General features: G+C 34.2%; 1 protein-coding gene across 7 annotated transcripts in view; it reads left to right on the forward strand.

Moving 5' to 3' along the window:
* DMD (dystrophin) overlaps positions 1-20,670 on the forward strand; it is a 1,148,514-nt gene that overhangs the window by 437,596 nt on the left and 690,248 nt on the right. For all 7 annotated transcript variants that reach the window (XM_030961382.1, XM_030961390.1, XM_030961407.1 and 4 more), the window contains 6 exons: positions 4,311-4,496; positions 5,142-5,323; positions 8,627-8,777; positions 13,723-13,842; positions 19,130-19,231; positions 19,392-19,499. In XM_030961382.1, the coding sequence (XP_030817242.1) occupies positions 4,311-4,496; positions 5,142-5,323; positions 8,627-8,777; positions 13,723-13,842; positions 19,130-19,231; positions 19,392-19,499 (849 nt within the window). The remainder of the gene's footprint in view (positions 1-4,310; positions 4,497-5,141; positions 5,324-8,626; positions 8,778-13,722; positions 13,843-19,129; positions 19,232-19,391; positions 19,500-20,670) is intronic.

Consider the following 20,670-nt stretch of genomic DNA (forward strand, 5'->3'; position numbering starts at 1 on the left):
CCTGCAAAGGGGGTGTTCAAAATGAGAAAGATACTCTGAACTGAAATTGGCCTTTAATAAAAAATATTTCTTTAAAATTTTATGTCTTTGAGTTTAAAAGCTTTAAATGTCCAGAGCCACATTCTTTAACGATGGGACAGGCAGCTTCTGCAGGAAGGAAATACATAATATAAATAACAGTGCTGGAATGAAACCCAAAGATATCCTGTAAAACTACTTTCTAAAGCTGTCCAACTAATTTCTAAAACTCAGAATCAGTCTTTATGTATTAATAGAAACATTCTTTGAGAATTTGCTAACACACAACTAATCCTTCTCCTCCCTTTAGGAAGATAATGCAATAACAGGTGAGGAACACTTTTGTCCCCTCATTTTCTCACCTTGGAGGAGCTACAAGCTCATGGTTTAAATTCTGTGAAATAATTAATATATTTACCAGGAATAGCTAATTTTTTTCCAAGCTTCTGAAGATCAGAGGATTTTTACTTTCACTTACTATACTTTAAATTAAATCTTCAGAGTCCCTGGGGTCTTTCAGCCCCCACACTCAAGCAGAGAATGGTGGGGAGTACAGAGATTAAGCTCCCATTGTTTTATCTAGGTATAACTTGTCTATGTGCAACAGAAAGCAAAGGAAGGAAAAAATAAGTGTCTAGAAGACAAAATATGGGTCCAGAGCAATTTTTTTCTTTTTACATCAGTCCATAAGAACAACCAGGATTGTTATGTGCAAAAGTGTCTGATCGTTTTTTAAAACAGTCTGAGAGAGGACTGCCTGACTGATTTCCAGCTACAGTGCTGCAGTGTTCATTAAACATTTAAATGTCTCATGTCATTTTAACTGGTGTTGGTCAGCACTCTCCCAAGTACAGCAAACATGGGAGTTTGCTGGCTCTGGGAGGGCTCACCTGCAGAGGGAGGCTGCTGTCCATGTCCTGCTGTGGTCCTGGAGAGCTCAACAGGTCTCAGATTAGGACTACTACTTCCAGGGTCACAAGACAATTGGCTTTAGTCATAGTAACTTTCCATCTCGACCACAATTTGGGCCAGTAAATTTCTTTAAAGGTTGGACAACAAAACTGTTGTTCTGCTCAGGTTATTTCATTAGTTCAGGCAAGAAAAATGAGTTTCTGAGACTGTTCATTAAGAAACAGTTGGCTCGTTAGCCAGCATAATTTCATGGGAACAGATAATATTTGTGATGAGTTCAAGGCCAAGGCTTACATGTATTTCTGAGATGATTGTGCAGCCCAAGGAGAAGGGAGGGATGCACCACCACAATGAGATTTTGTTGAAGTTTTTATTCAGTGAATTACTCTATTTTCCTCTAACTAAAGACAATCAAGTTTGTGTTGCATACTCATTATATACTTTATTTAGAATAGGTTTTGATTTAAGAATGAAACTGTATTCATATTTAGGCACCTTTTTTCCCTAAGAATAGCCTTCCTAGCATTATATGACTATAAAAATTTGACTTGAGCCTGTCCTCATTGTTTTTCATTCTCTTAAAAAATATGGTTAGAAACAGCCATCACAACTTATATCAGATATCCATATTAATAACTGTCCTATCCATGTAGTATATGCAACATCTTAAAATTATATTTTTTCTTACTTTTTTAGGAATTTTGAAGAGATTTCATATAAATTCATAAACAAGAACACTCATAATTTGTGCTGTTTGGTTGCCTACCAGTGTGAATTATAAGTATCAGAGGTTTCCATTCTTGTTTGTCTTATCTGGATTATTTCATTTAGGGAATATTCTTAGTGCTGTAGGATCTTCACAATTAATTTTGGGGTTTATTAAGGGATGAATAATGGGTATAATGATCTTTGACACACTAATTTGGTTTTGGTTTTTAATACAAAGATTATGCCATAAGTGTTAGGTCAGTAGTTGCCCCCTTCTAAGTGTTTCATGTTCCATTTACAGCTAATTCCACTGATTTGATACCTGTTTTTCATTCAATATGCAAGATAAGCAAGGATGGCCAGTTATCTTTTGGAGAGAAAACAACACTGACCGAAGTAGTAGATGAGATATAACAATGTTTATATGTATTTTTTGACAAGTCAAAAAACAACAGTTGCCTCCAAGGAGTGTTTTTTATCCTTGAAGACATTTTACAGTGTTACAATTTTAGAATTCTATACTTATGTATTTTTCTCTTAGTCTTTTTCTGTTTCTCTTATGTCAGAAAATAGCCTTTGTTTCCCTTTTTTTCCCCTTTTTTTTTGATTGAGAACACAATTTGAAATACCTGTCTAGAAACTCTTTTTTTTCTATTTTTATTATCTTTCTGGTTTTTATACTTCTTCAAGAAATGTTACAACAGATCTGAAATTGGTCTAGGGACCATTTTTTTTCATATGTCGTGATTCCAAGATTTTTCAGTGCTCTTCTGTATAATATTTATGTTAGCATGAGAGAAAGCAGAGAAAGTGCTGATCATTAGGAAAAATACTTGGTAGCTGTTCCTCAGACAATGTGTTGTTGGAGGTCCTTAGTTAAACACTTGTCACACATGAAACAATTCAGTGTCTAATCTAGAGCAAGAAGATTTTTCAAACAAATTCAGACAACATAGATTATCACAGATCTCTACAAAGATGATATCCCTAACCTCAGTCAACTGTTAAAGCATTGTTTTTACACTGTAATAGATATGAATACATACCATGAAGTATTGCTATGGAAAAAAAAAAAACTATTACCTGTGAAAAGCACTGATCAAGTTATCCCTTTCCACAGTGGAGAAAAATATATCTTGCTGCAGAAATGTGATGTGGTTGGGTGCAATTTCTTATTGCATTGTATATTATTTGAAATCTAGAATTACACAGGTGAAAAATTAATTTGTGCTGAAGGGATAAATGCCAGCCATTTTCTGTGCTTCATTATTTATATTTCTGTAATATATTACTTCCTTTAAACCAAAAAAACCAAAACAAAACAAAACAAAAAAAACCAAACAAAAGAAAACAAGAAAACAAGCACGACCCACACTATAAAGTTCATCAGATTTTCAAGCCTGGTTTTCCTTATGAGGATTCAGTTACTGACTGTTGTAGTTTCTCACACAAGTGGTGATAGTCATGACTATTACCTAGCCTAACACATATTTAGGGATCTGCATAAATTTCATGTGATTATTCAATCTATGCATTTGTTGTTGTAAAGATTGAAAATTTCATTTTTAATTATTACATTGCAAGCATTGCACTCCCTGAAGTCAGCTCACTTGGTTGAGCTCTAATCCTGTATGGGCCAATCACGTAAGAGTTGGGTTTGATGATCCTCTGGGTCCCTTCCAACTCAGAGCCTGCTGTGTTCCTGCTTGTGGCTCTAACGATAAACTTTAACTTTCAGTTCTAAACTCCAATGAAAGGCTTTATTAGCTGCTTGGAGCATTTTATTGGCACAAATTTGTCAGTAGGAACAATTCCTGCCAAGTATAAAAACATTAAGTGCCTTGGTATATTTTTTTTTATGGAAGCATAAGCTTATTTGTATGTATACCTTGTTTTTAGATTAAATTCCTGACAAGCTAGCTAAACTTGTTCAGAACTTTTTGAAAAACATATGGGATGGTATCTTCTGTAGCAAGTGCATTTTGTTCTTCTCTTCTGTCATTGTTTTCTACTGTTATACTAATCAATGAGTACTTGTTGATTTCTCTTGACTTTATGCAGTAGACCAGAATTTTTTGTTCTCATAAGAGACTTGGCTTCTAAAAATAATTATAAGATTGGCCTTTGCAGAAAAGAGAAATCAACAGTAATACACTTCTGCTTGATTTTAAAAAGTTATGATTTCGCATGAGTTTTTGAGCTTTTCCAGCTTGCTAGAAGGGTTTTCACAAAATATGTGTCTGTGGATTGCTCAAGCCTAGCATTGCATGTAGTGTAAAGGTTTGGGTTTTTTAAATGTCATGTTTTCCATAGATTCTCTTCAAAGTCAGAAAGTAACTTGCTACTTTTTTGCATGTATCATTTTATGAGCTTCTGTGGTAAATACCTCTCTAAATATGTGGTAAATATTATTTTCATTATTCACTATTCAGAACACTTGATAGGGATTTTTAATAACAGTGTGAAATATCTCATTAAATATGAGATTTTTTTATTTCTCTCAATCTTAACTGATCTTGGTCAGTTAACTGATTTTGTATTGCAAAGTACGTCCATGTATTAGCCATCTAATATTTTTTTTTTAAGAATACATTGTTGTTCCATTTATTCCTTTGTAGAACTGTCTAAGTAGGTGCCATTTTCATTGCTCTTATACTTTTGGTTTTGATCAGTTTTTAGCAAGTGTTGAAGAAAAGAAATTTAGCACCGCGCGGATGGGGGCTGGAGATCTTGAAAACTACCAAACTGCTTTAGAAGAAGTGCTCACGTGGCTTCTCTCTGCTGAAGATGCATTACAAGCACAAGGAGATATATCCAGTGACGTAGAAGTTGTTAAAGAACAGTTTCACACCCATGAGGTATGTGTTTACACTAATATTTTGAAATTTATTTTATTCTATTCCCTTTGATTTTTTAGGGGGGATTTGTTTTGTTTTTATTAATTTTGATTCAGAGAATGTAAACTGGAGACTCTTCCCTAGAGTCATAGGATTGTTTTGGTTGGAAAAGATCCTTAAGATCCTCAAGTCCAACCATTAACTTAACACTGCCAATTCCACCACTAAATGCTCCTAAATGCTACATCTATGCATCTAAAGATGGCAACTCAACCACTTCCCTGGAAGCCCATTCCAGGGTTTGAGAACATTCAGTGGAGATGGGTTTTTTCCCCTAAAATCCAATCTAAACATCCTCTGTTACAATTTGAGGCCATTTCCTCTCATCCTATCATTTGTTACTATACCCACCTCTTTGCAACCTTCTTTGAGGTAGTTGAAGAGATCAGTAAGGTCACCCTGCAGCCTCCTCCTCTCCAGACAAAACAGCTTTTTGCCCTTTGAAGAAAATGAAAGTGTTTATTTCCAGTTTATGTTACAAGTTTTGGTGAGGGGTTCAAAAAATTAAAACCAAGGTTTTAAATCATGTTGGCAAAACAGTGCAATTCTGTTCTTTCATTCCAAAAAATGCAACTGAAAACTGGATTTTTTTTTTTTAATTGTCAGGGGTTTATGATGGAGTTAACAGCTCACCAAGGACGTGTCGGTAATGTTTTGCAAGTTGGAAGTCAACTTCTATCAACTGGAAAACTTTCAGATGAAGAAGAGAATGAAATCCAAGAACAAATGAATCTACTTAATTCTCGTTGGGAAAGTCTCAGGGTAGCAAGTATGGAAAAACAAAGCAAGTAAGTAATATGTTAGGTGTTATTACACCATATAATAATTAATTAATTAATTTTGACTGAAACAATCCTGAACTTGACTAACAGTTGGGATTTTCCTTCACTGTGAACAAAACTCCATCTTGTATCTGTTTTAACCTGAAATTTGATGCGCAGTGATTTTGAGCCTTGTATGTTGTTTGGAGCCTGGAAGCCACATAAAGCAGCAGCTACCAACAACTTGGACACAGATAACACTTTAACCAAAATTTGCATCACCTACCTCACTTTTATTGGAGTGCGAATTACACTATTTTAAAAAGTGCAAGGCCTATAGTTTAAAGTTGAATTACAAGTAGAAGTAGAGAAATAATCTATTAAATATTCACAATATTATTTGGAAATTTTTATTATTAATGTATCTGTTTTTGAAATTTTGATTTACATAATGCCATCGGGTATAAGAAATTCCATAAATGTAAAAGCTTGTGATTGTGCCACAGGGGAATAATTTGGTTTACGGGATACAGAGATATAGTATATATTTTCTTACTTTCTTCATAAATATATGCTGAACATATTCAGTTATTCATCAGTCCCCTCGTTATGCTTTTTCCAGTTCTACCTTGCCTTTTGGAGTTGAGGGGTTTGCCCATTGTATTAAAAAGTGAACTGTGATTTTTAACATTTGCATGACATAACTCTCTTTCTTCCAACATGTTCTTAGCAATTCCAAACATTTGTTTTCTTTTCAGCTTGCTACTGAGTACTGAGAATGTTTCCTTTATTCTGTCTTCCTTGGACTATAAAATTGTTCCTGGTTTCAGATGTTTCAACCTAACTTATTCTAGTTCTAGTATATTTTTGGAGAGAAAAAAAATCTATGATTCTTTACTGTAGGGAGTTTTTATTGGCCATACTTATTTTCATTTAAATCAATACATGCAAGTCACTATGTCCCTGAGTGGTACTTTTTCTACTTAAAAAACATCCTTTAACACCAGTTGTTAAACCCATCTCCTAGCTGCTGCTGTAGGTCATTGCTTGGGGAATTGAGTGGCCTAGAGTCTTCTAAAGCAGGTCTTATTTGGGTAATATGAGTTCAGTAGAAGACTTCAGTAGAAGAAGATTAATAAGAGCTTCACGGAGAGTGTTGCACTGCTATTTAATTTTCTATACAAAAAAAGAAATCTGTGATAAATTCAATGAGATTTGGGATAGGGCAAGAGAAAATTTCTCAGGAGTGATATACCTAGATATAGTTAATTCTGGCCTTTTGGTCAAACTACTGTGTTTCAAAAAACTGGCTGGATGAGTATAGTAAGTTTTCTTATCACAATATAATATATTTTTGGGTTATTATACATAATTTAAACTCTCAGTATCCATCTTCTACTTTAAAGTACAATCTTCTGAGCAGATTGCTGTAAACTTGTCCCTAAGGCAACAGTGGCGCTTTTAGCCAAACAGGGATGGTTTTTGTGAAGATGAGAACAGTAAGACTGTCTGACCTCTGTAATGGTAATAGGAATTGTGAAAAAAGGTACCACACTTTACAGCCCAAGGAAAACGAAAGCAAGTAATAAACAAGGACAGGAGGAAGATATACTGATAATTACGCTATAAAAAATGAAAGGGTCTTATAAAAAGTGATTTAGGAGGTCAGAATGTCAAAGGAAGTTTGGAACATAAAAATACCTTTGTGTAAAAGCAGCCCAGATTGGATTTCTTGTGTATTCACTATGTATTGAAAGTATTTGACTCTTCTAATAAGCAGTGCAGTAGCATGCTGAAGGAAAACTGTCTTTTTTTTTTTTTTTGTCCTCCTGGCCTTTCCCAAACAGTATTCTCTATAGTAAAGCATCTCAGTGATAAATATGTCACTGTAGAGAAAAGCAATGCAATTTACCACTTTATAGGGAGTTCAACAACTTTTAAAACACATTCAATTCATTTTTTTTAATTTGAAACTATTTGAGCCATACTATAAACAAAGGTTTTGATAATCTCCTGAGGTATATAAATAGATATTAAACCCTCATATCAGATGTTTATAAAAGTATTTTGAAAGCAAGGAAGTACCTGGCGAATGGTAAGAAAGAAGAAGCATTCTTTTGCTTTAGGAATAAACTGTGATTATGTTTTGTGATTACTTAATTTTGAAGTTTATGCTCCTTACTTCAGAATAATGTCAATATTATGTATAATATTTGTTTCATCATATTTCCATTTTCTTAAATTCAGTTTACTGTAACAGGTCTTCTGTAGAGTTTATTTAATATAATGCTAAGAGGAATATCTCCAGAATGAAGCAGTGTACTTTATAATTGCTTAGTTTAGAACATCAAGACAATAAAATGCACAGTTGAAAGTGTAGGACTCAGATCTGAGATCCCTAATCCCTTGAAAACCATGGGCTTTGTTGAAACAGGGTATCATCCTTCTGTACTCTATTTGTAATTAATAGAGCGATTAGGATGGAAACAATGCTATATGAGTCCTCTGGTTGTTTTGACCAATCTTTTAAATATTATTTCCAGTTTAAAACAAAAGAAAAATAGAAAAAAACAAATCTGAAATCCTAAAATGCTGATGATGAAGATTTTATTTAGGAGAGGTTCGAGAATTTCTAAAGAGGCAAGTCTAAGTGGAAATCTGTCATGGATTTTTGGCCAGATCATTTTGGATCTATCTATACAATTTGATTAGGTAAAACTGAAGTATTTCCTGGTTAATTTTTCAGAGCATTTTCCATTGAAGAACTGAAAATACAATATTTTTTTTCTATTTAATATCCTAAATTAGAAAAAGCCTGGTAAGGTCAGCTGTTTGAGCAGTTTTCAAAATACTTGCAGTGAATAAAACAAGCTTTAAAAAAATAGAGTGTAGAAATTTTGAACTCCAACTCTAATAGAAATGCAACTGTAATACAGAGCTTTAACAGATAGAATATTATATGATGTAATCAGTTCCTAAAGAAAAAGCTTCAGAACAATTTGTCTAAATCAAAACTCTTTCCAAAAAGTTTCAGTTACCTTCTCTATGGAATGTGCTGGGTTGGAAGGGACCCTTCGGGGTCATCAAGTCCAACTCCTGGCCCTGCACAGACACCCCAACAGTCACCCCCAGTGCCTGAGAGAATTCCCCAAATGCTTCTGGAACTCTGTCAGGCTGGGCCTGTTCCCCTTTCAAAGCATGTATTCAAAAGCAAATATTTCTATTCTGCCTTCAAATGTAACCTTGTGAAAATCTGTTAGTATATGGGGCAGATGTTTCTTCTTGTTTTCTTCACTTATAAATTCAAATCATTTTTTCTTTGTTTTACAGTTTACATAAAATCCTAATGGATCTGCAGAATCAGCAGCTAGCCCAGCTAGCTGAATGGCTGACAAAAACAGAGGAAAGGACGAAGAAAACTGATTTGGAGCCCTTAGGTCCAGATCTAGAGGACCTAAAGCGCCAAATAGAAGAGCATAAGGTATGCTGTGATGGGCTTCCAAAGGCATAAAAACCAAATTGGGTGTTTGACATTTTAAAATCTCTACTCCTGCCGTTAGAGCATAGCAAAGTAATATGAAATCTTGGTTTAATATTTATTGTTCTATGCAGTTAACAAGATTTTGTAGACTTACTTTATAACAACTGTGAGTTTTATTCTGATATAAAAAAATATTGTTTTCTTTTTATGTATAAGCAATATACTAGAATATGCAAGGCAGCTGTAACATCTTTTCATTACATTAGAATGAAAATATATCACGTTTTTTAATGCTTGTATATTCTTCTTTTTGCATTTTGTTTTTTTCTCTTACATGTTGTAGCAGCAATGATGCAGTTGTCAGACCACATAATATTGTTAGGACTCCAGAGATCCTGAATATATATTTGCACTGAATATATATCATGCACTGTAAAATGCACTACATTCTAGCAGTAGAAAATAATTTTTGTTAATGTATCGAAACAATAAAAAAAAAAAGCAACCAACCAAACTCAGGAATAGATGGAATTTAATAAGATGGAATTTGGCCAATTTATCCCACATTATGTAAGGGTAATTTTTAATTGGAAGAAATAAGAACTAAAAAGAGAGAGAGGGTAGTTTGTGTAGTAGTTTGAATAAATTTACTGGATTAGAATGCCTTGCTTCATGTTAATTTAGATTTAAAAAGAAATGTATATATGTGTCTACAGCACATGATGATGATAAAGAAACACAGAAAAATATAGAAAACAGAGGTGATTTCTGAGGTGGTGGAGATTTAACATGATGACCTTTTAATGTCTCTACATCAATAGCTCAAAGCAGTTCCTTGCCATGGTATCTTGAGAGATTTTAACACCTGATGCTTCTTGGCCTGTGTCAGTGCTAATCGAGGTTTTAGAGGGCAGATCATCCTGAAAAACAATTCAAACTGAAATCAGCTTTTACAGTTCTTTTAAAAATAGGTCAAAAGCTGCAAAAGACATCATGATGCACTTGTGTGTTAAAGATGATTTCTTTGCATTCTGATTAAGGAGTGCTACTGAAGAAGAATACAAATTCTGCAGCTCCTGCTGCTGTTGGTGCTGTCTGTGCTTGCCCTGTGAGGAGATAATGCATTTCAGTATGTGAGTTTGCTAGCTAAAGACAGTGTCTGACATTACATTTTCTTTTTAAGAGAGACAGAAGGTAATTATGAAATGGGAATTGGAGAAAGGAACATGAAAGATTTTGAATACATCAGTACTAAGACTTGAATAACTTTACTCCTATTTCTATGCATTTTATGCTTGAATACTAACATAAAATGCAATACCTTTATTTATGCAATCTCTTTATGCTGCTTCTTTCTGATACTGAGAAAAATAGGTAATTAGCTTGTATTTGAAGATTCTGAGGGAAGATATGCAGAAATCTCTTTTCCACATGCTTGTTCTTCACTGTGGTGTGTTGAGTAGTGAACGTTATTTATTTATGTGTATTACTTCTCAAATCTGTTTCATGTGCAAAAGGGAATTTAGCTAGAAATGCTGGAAATAAAATGGTTTGGATTTAATTTTAATTACATTTGTATTCATCTATCCCTTGTGTTATTCAGAAGTCAAAGAAGAGGGTTTTCCATTCTTTCAGTTATTGAGAGAAAGTGTCATATAATTTTATTGTATTTTGCATACAGCAAAGCTACCTCCTGTAGCAAGAATTAAAACAATGGACTTTTAATAGGACATTTATTGCTTCATCATTAAACAAGCAAATAAAAAAACAAAACCCCAAACCATTCATATTTTCTCTAAGGCTCACATAAGTCTGGTTGTATCAGAAAACAATGTTTTGTAAATTCATAAGAGGAAGCAAAAATTTGAAGATATAAAAAGCAATCATCATTTCAGATGAAACAGACCAGCAAACATGTTAGGTTTCTGTTGGTATCATTGTGCTTCTGTCTCCTCTTTACCCTTATAATTTTGCCTTCCTCTCTTTACCTGTTCATTAATAGGTACTTTTCACTCATTTATTTCATGTTATGTATCCCCCTTTGAGTTATGATTTCCATACATCAGATTTCTTTATTCTATGTATTTTAAAATGATGTTGCAAAATATTGGTCTCGAGTTTTTGTGACTGACACTTCAGTTTCTCTGCTGGGACATATTAAAAAAATCAAAAAGAAACCAAAAAAAAAGCTCCACTAATATGTATTGGGTATGGCAGCCAGCAATCAGAGCATAGAAAAAACATAACATTCTTCCCAGCATGCTGCTTAGGTCTAAAATATATGAGGTTGTTATCTTGATAGTACTGAAAATTTTCTGAGTGGACTGAAGTGGTGAAGAAGAAAATTTTATTTCATTAGGAATGTACAGAGTTCTGGCAAGAAATCTGGCATAGTCAATATATTTTGGAAGATTAGTTAAAAATTTCAGTAATTTTTTTTTTGCAGTAGCATTTTAAGTATTTTTCTCCTCTTACAATTATCCATTCCTTATAATTTTGTAAAGGAAGCAGCTACTTTTCAGTAAAAATCTAAGGACTATTGAGCTGTCCAAGCAGAATATGGTTTTGGAAATGTTAGAATAAATTTTAAAATTTTGCTTTTAATTGCACTGGTTTTATTATTCCAGTTATTGTTTATTATTATTGTACCATATATATAATTATTATGTATTATTAATATACTATATAGTTGGTAGATTTTTTATAGTTTCATTAAGTTCCTAAAAATATCTAAGTCTTTAGTGCCGGGATTTTTAGTACTTCGAGTTAATTTCAAAGGTAAAAGGGGACAGTTCTTCAGTGTCCAAATATCAGGATGGATTTGTCTTTGAGTACTCAGATGACTTTGGTGGTCATTTTTATTCTTTTTGAACTAGATTATGTTTGAGTTGTGTAAATTGTTATCTGATAGATAGGAGTTAAAGGAATTGTAGAGTTTTATGAGTTTCTCCTATTGCTATCTTTATTCATCAACATCTACATCCATCTTACATTTTAAGTCCCTGAAATTTTGCTATTTCCCTAATAAGCTCAGGGCAACTTGTTAGAAATTACCATTTAAATTATTTGAACAGAGTGTGCTCTTGCCTTGAAACTGTCCATCATAAATTCCTGTTCCAACAAGATCCTGTAAACAAACAATTCTCACCAATGAATTTCATGGTAAAAATAGACACTTGGGTTACAAGGAACAGTCTTTTACTTCAGAGTAAATTGAATCTGCCTGAGGATTAGATAATGAGTCAACTTTCTGGTTCATCTGTTCCTTGACTTCTCAAGTCTTTCACAATGTGTGTGAGACTCTCACCTACAAAGTGCCATCCGCTCCTGCTAACTCTGGTTTTGTTCTGGGATGCCATCTGTCAGATTCCAGCTAATAAGGAAATCAAAGTCACCTTGTCCATGGCTTAGGGAGCAATGAATTTGTTTGGCTCCAGGAGGGGGTTAAATGTGGGGGAAGTGAGCTGCATTATACACACTAATCCATGACTGCTCTGCCTCCTCTTCCCTCTCAAGAGCTGCATCATAAAATGTTGAGAAGTCTAAATTCCAGGGATGACTCTAACAGTTTAGTATACTTCACAGTCCTTGAGAATTGCTTTATAGTCTAGCTCTCTGAAGCAAATGGTACTCACAGGCATGAAAGTCAGAAAAAGGAGGATTCTTATATTGTCTCAATATGCCCATGAAAGAAATTAACTCTGAAATGGGTGGTAAGATATTTATGCCCTAAAAACAAAGTATTCTGTGAATTCATTTCCTGTTGCTTACAACCACATTATGTTTTGGTTTTTAATTTTTTTTTAATTCTAAATGAAAGTAATATTTCTTATGAGAAAGAGTTTTAGAATGCACGAACTTATGTTCTGCAAGGACTTCATACATGAGTGAGTTACTCCACTTGAAAAAGCAGCAGAAAACCACAACATTGTGAAATTCAGCATAGTAGGTAACACAATCAAGCTTTCTCTTGTGACACGTTATTTTTCAGGCTGTAACTATCCCACTATATATGCATTAGTCCCTAGAACACACTTGGCTGGAGTACTGAGAGCATAATCCAGGACTTTGGTTTCCCTAATTATTTTGTTGTTTGAAGCAAGTTAGTGACACCTAAAAAGTGTGTCAGGCAAGATGGAGTCCTGGATACCTTGGGGTTCTGGGTTTCTTTTTAGGGGAGTGGTATGAGGTCTTCTCTGTGGTTTTAATTTTCATTACCAACACCACTTTAGCTCCTTCCATTTTTGTTCTGTGTCCTCTTGCTGCGCCAGAGCAAGGGAAGGACAAAATAGGTCTGGCAGCTCAGTTCCCTGGTGCCAGAGCTGGGCTGGTCTTGATTTTGTTAAGTATAGCAAAGGAGGAGTTCCATCTTTTATGGCAAGTGAGGGGAAAAGAAACAAGAGGACAAGGAATTTTTTTCATCAGGTGTGCAGAAATCATGAAATCCTTTTGTTTCTTGTTTAGTTTCCTGGTTTCTGCAGTGAGTGTAAGTAGGGTGCTGCATGAGTTTCCTAATGGTGGGTCACCTCCTGAGCAGTTTTCTCCTATGTGAGTAATGTTGTAGGGTACCAAACTGAAGTTAGCATGTGCTTGTTTAATGAAACCTATGTGATTTTTTATATTATGACAATATTGAAAAAAATTTTTTCATGCATTATTATGAAAGACAAAATTTAATTCAGTGGCTATTTAAAATCTGCTGCCTATTGGTATGTATACATATTATGTGACTATCTGTAAATCAGCTACATAAACTCAACAAATTATTTCTCAAGCACAATTTTCATTCTGGAATATTGTATATGAGTTAGGACTTGCAAGTAACTTTAAGCTCTGGAGTTCTCATAGTCATTTATGCAAGCTAATCAGTCAATGGTACACTTTTTTTGGGTGGTTTTTTTTTTATTTTGGAACACATTTTCTAACATATATCCTTTTATTATAGGCATTTCAAGAAGATCTGGAGCAGGAACAAGTAAAAGTGAATTCCCTAACTCATATGGTAGTGGTGGTAGATGAAAACAGTGGTGACAGAGCTACTGCTGCACTGGAAGAGCAGCTTCAGGTAATGACTGTATGGCAGTGATGGTCCCAAAAAATTGAAATAGAAAATTTTAAAAAGCAAAACCAGATAGTAAATGTGTTCATGATCTACAGGATCATAATTTGTAGTCAAATAATGGTTATCAAGAAATATTAAGATTATTCTGTATTTTTCTAAAGCAGTTTTGAGAGGAAAGTCATAATTTCTTTCCCATTATTTTCTCATGGCTATGTTTCTTAGGAAAAGGAGGGAAGTATAACTTAATTGTATTTTCTAAATACAGTCACTTGAGTATCTTTAAAAGACACATTGGAGATACATTTGTGATAGGGCTAGCAGCCAAGATATTATAAAAGTTTTTCAAATATTAACTTGCTCATAGTAAAAGTTCACTATTTCACCTGCATCTTTAAAAAATTGCTGTTGCTGTATTATTTATATTCCAATGCTCTTGCTGTAACTTCTGAATGAAATTGGATAAATGAAACTTGATAATTAATGTTGAGATACTTTGAAGGAGGGTTCTCTTGAGTTGTGGTCAGCTCTCCAGGGACAGAGCTCAAGAGGAATTGCAATATTACAGCCAAGATTCTTTCTATTTTTCTCTTTCAGAAAGGAGCAACTGTTTTTCTTTAATTTTGCTTTATTACCTAAGAAAATTAGAGTTTGTGGGTTCTAAATCATTAACACCCAAGGTTCCTCTAGAGAAGTTATCTACATTCCAGCAGGCATAGCTGTAGCACACACAGATACCTGTGTGCTGTCTTGAATGTAGCTAATTTGGGTACCAATACCAGTAAATCAGTAATTAGGATTTAGAGTAGGTTTTACTAAGATGCTGAGCCCTGCCACATCAAATGTAATTCTGAGTTTTCTCTACTGCAGCTATTTAGTCACCAAAGGGGCACAACCAGCCAAGATAACAATACAACCTCCACTGTTCCATAATTATTAATTCCTTTTGACTTCATCTTAAGTGTCAGAACTGTGGTGCACCTACCTGCCCAAAATAATCTTAACCTTCCAGAATATCTTGCCAGCCAGCTCCTTGGAACTGTTCAGTGTAATAAAGCAGATCCCTAGCAAGAACATGGCTCCTGAAGCAAAACTAAACTTGTAAAATGTCTTGAATGGAAGAAGAGAGAAAATAATTAACACTATTTGATATTTATGGCACTTCATGAGTAAGAAGATGTAGAAATTAGAGTTTTTAATAATGTGAAAAACAAACGAAAGGTTGGTGAACTGTTAGAAAATCTAATTTTGCATCTTCAGAAGGAAGAATAAGGGAACATTAGGTGACACAGCTTCATCCCATGTTATTAAAATCATTGGAAAGGTACCATTAGTATCCTGTGCAACACACAGTATCTGTGGCTGATCCATATTGGAATAAAGAGTGAAATAGCACTCAGGCAATACTGCAATACCTAAACGAAATATCACGAATAATTAATGTAAATTAAACACAGTGGAAATACACAATTTGTAACTGTACTAGTGCAGAAAACACCAATTATTACTGTCTTGGAAAAAGTACATTCCTTGAAAGATGCTAGAAAGACAGTTCCTGAGTCCCCTTGTCCTGCAGCACAGGCTCTCTGAGCAGAACTTGGGGAGCTGGGGAACAGAACCTTTGCTCTTTTACTATGTCCTTTATTCATAATTTCTTACAGAAGAATCTGAGAGAAAACATAATTTGATTGCTCTGTAAGTCAAAGAATATGTAGAAATATTACAGATGTTAATAAAACCCAAGTACAGATATAAAACTACAGGGTTTAGAGTGATAGGGAGGTGTGGAAACTTTTATACTTGAATGCCCAGGGGAAGGGAGGTACCACAGTCCACCTGCTCTCCTAGTGAAATGTTGCACCTCTTTTTTGTGTACAGGAACTGTTTGGAATATTTTTTTCCATATCACTTGCAGTCTGAATATAAACACAGGAGATAAAATGTGTTGACAGGCACAACCATTAGAGCATTTCACAAAGAGCACAATGGGGTAAAGTTCCAAGCTTGATTATGTATCTGTCAGTCTGACTTCTAAAAGTAGAACAAAACAAGAGCATGAACTATCAGACAAAAGAGCTTAATAAGACTGGCTCACTGAGGTGCTGGTCAGGATCAGATTAGGAATAAAATGAGGATTTATTTCCATGTAATAGTCAAAGATGCATTTTCCTAGCAGATACAATTCAGTTTTGCATTTCTTTTTGAGGTGGTGATTCCTGAAATATTTTCATACATATAAATATCTACGCATATAATGTTGGGGGTTTTTTTAAATGCTTGTATGATACAATTCTTTAAAGCCTAAAAGGAACTTTTTGAGGTGTCTCAGGAAGTTGACAAGAATCTATGCTGATTTTAAATGAAGAGTAAAGTTCATTTCTTTCAACAGTTCTTACTTTTCAACAGTAAAGTTATTAAGTTTTATTGCCTATTCAAAAACATATCTATTTAAGAGGCAATTAATGGCATAGAAGCCAAAAGTGTCTACTGAAAAAAAATATTAATTGAAAATTTACCCTTGCTTGGAAAACTAAAATTAACACAATTTCAGGGCTTTTCTTAGAAACAGCTGTCCCTCTAAGGTACTTTGAGAGGCTACAGCTAGACTGGGTGAGTGTGAATATTAAAACTACTTTTGCATTGCTTTGCTTACTTCACATATCAATGTGGGACATATTGAGAGGCTCTGTTTATGCTGCTACTGAGAACCCTCTATTTAGACTTAAAACTGCAAGACCCCAATTAAACTCAATCCTTAGATTTACCAAGGCAGCTGTGGGATAAGGCTCAAATCTATATTTAGTGCTGCAAAATCAAACCACTTTAGTAGCAAAGCTGTTGCTGTACTCTGACTCTTTTCTACAGGAAAAATGGGGGAAATTATCTTCAGCTCAGAGAAATGGCTGGATAATATACAGAAACCATGAATGCAGGGAGATTTTTTTTCGATAATTATGCCCAGCAGATTACAGGTCTCTTAAGGACTCTTATGGGCTAGCTCAAATTAGTGGCTTCCCCAGGCTTCAAGGGTCAGGGTCGGTGCTAGAAAGAAATCTGTATAAAGTGTATCAAATACTACTTGATGGCTTATTCACTTGCTGGGGGAAAGGAGCTGAGTGTATTTTCCAGGATTATATGTTCATATTATTCAGGGTACTGTCCACTGATTGAAGATGAAATATGGGCTGTTCTTGTAAAAATACATCAAAATAAGTGAGGAATGTTAAAGAATGAATAGACTATTTCGGTTGACTCACGAGGACTTATGACAGGAAGTTACATGCTACAGACTAAAGGCATTTCCAAGACCAGGTCCTTACACCAGTATTCCTGCTTGATGCCTGGGAAGTTGAAATCTCCCATATTGATCTAGAAATTTTTGCTAATTCCCTGTAGAATAGTTTCCATCCTGAGCAGCCTGGAGTTCTCCATCACAGATTTCCAAGCGTGAGTTTCCAACTCATTCCATCAAATCTCATTAACATCACAGCTGTGGGACATGGCCCGTGCTTCCAGTTCCTCCTCTTTGTTTCTCCCACTCTGTGTGATGAAATGATGAGCACTTGAGAACTGCACACAAAACTTAGTGGTTTTTGGTAGAAATTCTATGAATGGGTTAAACATTCACTTGTAAAGAATTAATTTTGGATATAGGCAAAAACATTTTTCCACCTTTTCTCATTATTTCAAAAAGTAGATAATGCTACCTGATTAGAAAAACATTTATCAAATTCTGTTAGTTGCAGGCTTGCAGTACATGATTTTAATCCAGAGTTCCCAAGAGTTATGTTTTACTCATTTTCTTCTGTTCTTGTGCTTCCTTACTTTGACCTTTTAGCAGACTAAAATATTTCCCCTTCTGTTTTGATAGTCATATAAAATATTCTTTCAGTGTTCTCTGAGAAGAAAAAATAAAAAATCTTCTGAATGCAGATTTCTCTAAAAATTTGTGTTAGGACTGTAAGAAAAGGCTTTTTTTTTTTTTTTTTTTTTACAGGAGGGCATTTTACTTGTTAGTGTGGATTCAATCAATTTCTCTGAAAATTTGTTTTCTCAGGAACACTTGGAGCAGTTTGAGTTTGTGGGCATCACACAGGCTACTGTTTGATGTGAATAGAGAGTGAAAGTTGAGCACCATGTGATTTGGTATAATAACTGCTTTATAAATTACAGTCCTAACATGATATTTTGAACTTGAAATTTCATGTCTTAACTCAACCAAACAGTGTATGGTTGTTATGGCCTCTCATGAGAAATAACTAGATTTAAGGTTGGTTACAGAATCAGCACTTTTATCAGTGCAGTTACTTGGTCATTTTGCTTACTTTATTAAAATAAAAGATCTTGTCAAATTATTGAGGAAAAAAAAAAGGTTGTTGTATTTTTGTTAACATTAAATTATGATCTCTATGAGGAATATGTAAATACAAAAGATATAGCATTATATCATATCTCAAGTTATTAGGATTCCATAAGAGTAATGAAGTAAATAACTAAATAGGAAAAAGGGAAGAAACTATTGTCTTTTTGTCAGGATATGCTTTTAAGTGGATGAAAAATTAAGAATACAGTAATACAGAGTATCTTTCAGGTGTTTATAAGAGATTTTTTTTAATTTGGGAGCAGCTGAATAATTTGCATTTGATGTCCAGGGGTAATTAAGTCACTATAAATCATTGCAAAAGTTTTCTATCATCAGCTAAAGTAAGGGAGAAGAGAACAAGATGGTTGGTGTTTTGTGTAATTTAAATACATGCATAGTAGTAAATGGTACAAATACGCGGGAAACCTCAGTGAGATTTGTGCTCATGTGGAAGTTTATAAGCATGGGTTTTTTTACATTGCAGTATTTAAAAAGGTAAGAGCTTTGACCACTTGTACTGATGATGCAACTTAAAAGCCAATTTTTTGTTTTTGCTTTGGCCACATCTTTGCCCATCGTGTTTACATTTCAAGTAGTTCTGCTTTGGGCATCTTAAAGTTTTGAATAGAGTTTTTCAAAGTGTAGTACTAGAGACTTGCTAGAAAACTATCTGTAGATTAGTATTAAAATATTCAGTGTTTAGATCTATTGCTTTCCCTATTCTCTCCATTCTGATTTTATTTCAAATGGGGCTAAAATCCATTTCAGTGTGATATGCAACATATTTTAAGGGTAAATGCCTGAGAAAAAAGTGAATAAAGAAAATATTTCCATAAAAATTTTGCAATGCAATAGGGAAAATAGCTTCCTTGTTAAGGAATAAAAAAGTAAACAAATGCTAAACACAATTTTGTGTTTCTTTGTCTCCAGCGCTTTGGAAAACGGTGGGCAGCCATCTGCAGATGGACAGAAGAACGATGGGTCCTTCTGCAAGATATTCTTCGTAAATGGCAGCATTTTGCAGAAGAGCAGGTGAATAGCTTTTTTTTTTTAAGAAGTTATAAATTGGAATGTTCTTCAACACATTATAGGAAATATAATAATATATTTTATTTTTTGTATATATATATATATATATATATATATATATGAAAGGCCTGACTGAAGCTTTTTCTTTCCAATTTTATTTCAGTGCCTTTTTGACGCATGGCTTACTGAGAAGGAGGATGCTGTGAGCAAAATTCATACAACTGGTTTTGGAGATCAGAATGAAATGCTGACCAATCTAAGCAAATTGGCTGTAAGTGTTTTTCATTTTTCTGTTTTTATGTTCAGCTTCCTTAATCTGAGTCTGCATGCACATGGCTTTACCCCACTCTCAGACCATGTGGTTTCATACTTTGGAGTGGGCTTTGCCTCCTGTGATGGAATAGGTTGATGCATAGCCTTGCTGATAAAGGAACCAATAGATAGAGATGTTTTTCTGGGTTGTATCTTTGGACAAAAGTTCATGAAATAAAATAGCATTTTGGTGTCTTAAAAATATGTATACTTTAACAGTGAAAGTTTCTTTGTTGATACTGTTGGTGTATATATTGTGTAAGAGTATATACATATGTGCAGAGGAATTTGCATATGAATAAGTTATCCTTCAGCAAACCCTGTCATACGTAAAGTTAGGTTACTTGACAACTTTACAATTAGGTTAGTTTTCAACTCAGCATCAGAAATGGAGTTACATGCACAATATGTACCCTTTTCACCACATCCTCCAACTCTTCAGCAAATTCTCCACCGTGTGTGGTCTTTATGGAGGGAATGTAGGTCTGGCTGTGCCTGTAGAGGTGAAAAACTTATGGCAGCCTAGACTTGCCAATGGCTTTACAGCAGTAGGACCTCTGTGAAGAAAATAATATTCTATGTGCTGTTTAGGACAAAGGAAGCACTCATGTCCATGCTTTGGTTAAAATAGGTGAATTATTGCTTTATCAGGAAAAAAAAACCTGCTGATCTTTTCAGACATGAAAAGATTTTATTATTAATTAGCTATCATTAATTATTAAGTAATAAATATGAAATACCAATTAATTGCATATTGTTCATTAAATATTTTAACTAGATATACATAGTTTGGCTATATTTATCTAAGGCTCAGCCTTATATTTTTAAAAATTAATTTAGTATTTATTTCCTTTTAATAATTCTGTATTAAAAGTAGAAGCATTCTGACTCTGGGTTGATAAAAATACCACGATGTCTATGAGGTTTGAGTAACTGTGATGCCTGTAAAATTTACTTCATTTTGTCCTCACATAAACAAATGTATAAAGCTTAAAAAAAATGAACTCACAGACAATTGATTAATTCCATTGTAGCTGGTCCAGACTTACTGGTAGATCTTCCTTTGATTCATAGAATAACGCAGTAGTTAATTTAAGAACCAAAAGATTGTTTTTTAGCATAATCTTGAG

The sequence above is a fragment of the Camarhynchus parvulus genome, chromosome 1, assembly GCF_901933205.1.
Source record: "Camarhynchus parvulus chromosome 1, STF_HiC, whole genome shotgun sequence".
In the NCBI taxonomy this organism is placed as follows: Eukaryota; Metazoa; Chordata; class Aves; order Passeriformes; family Thraupidae; genus Camarhynchus; species Camarhynchus parvulus.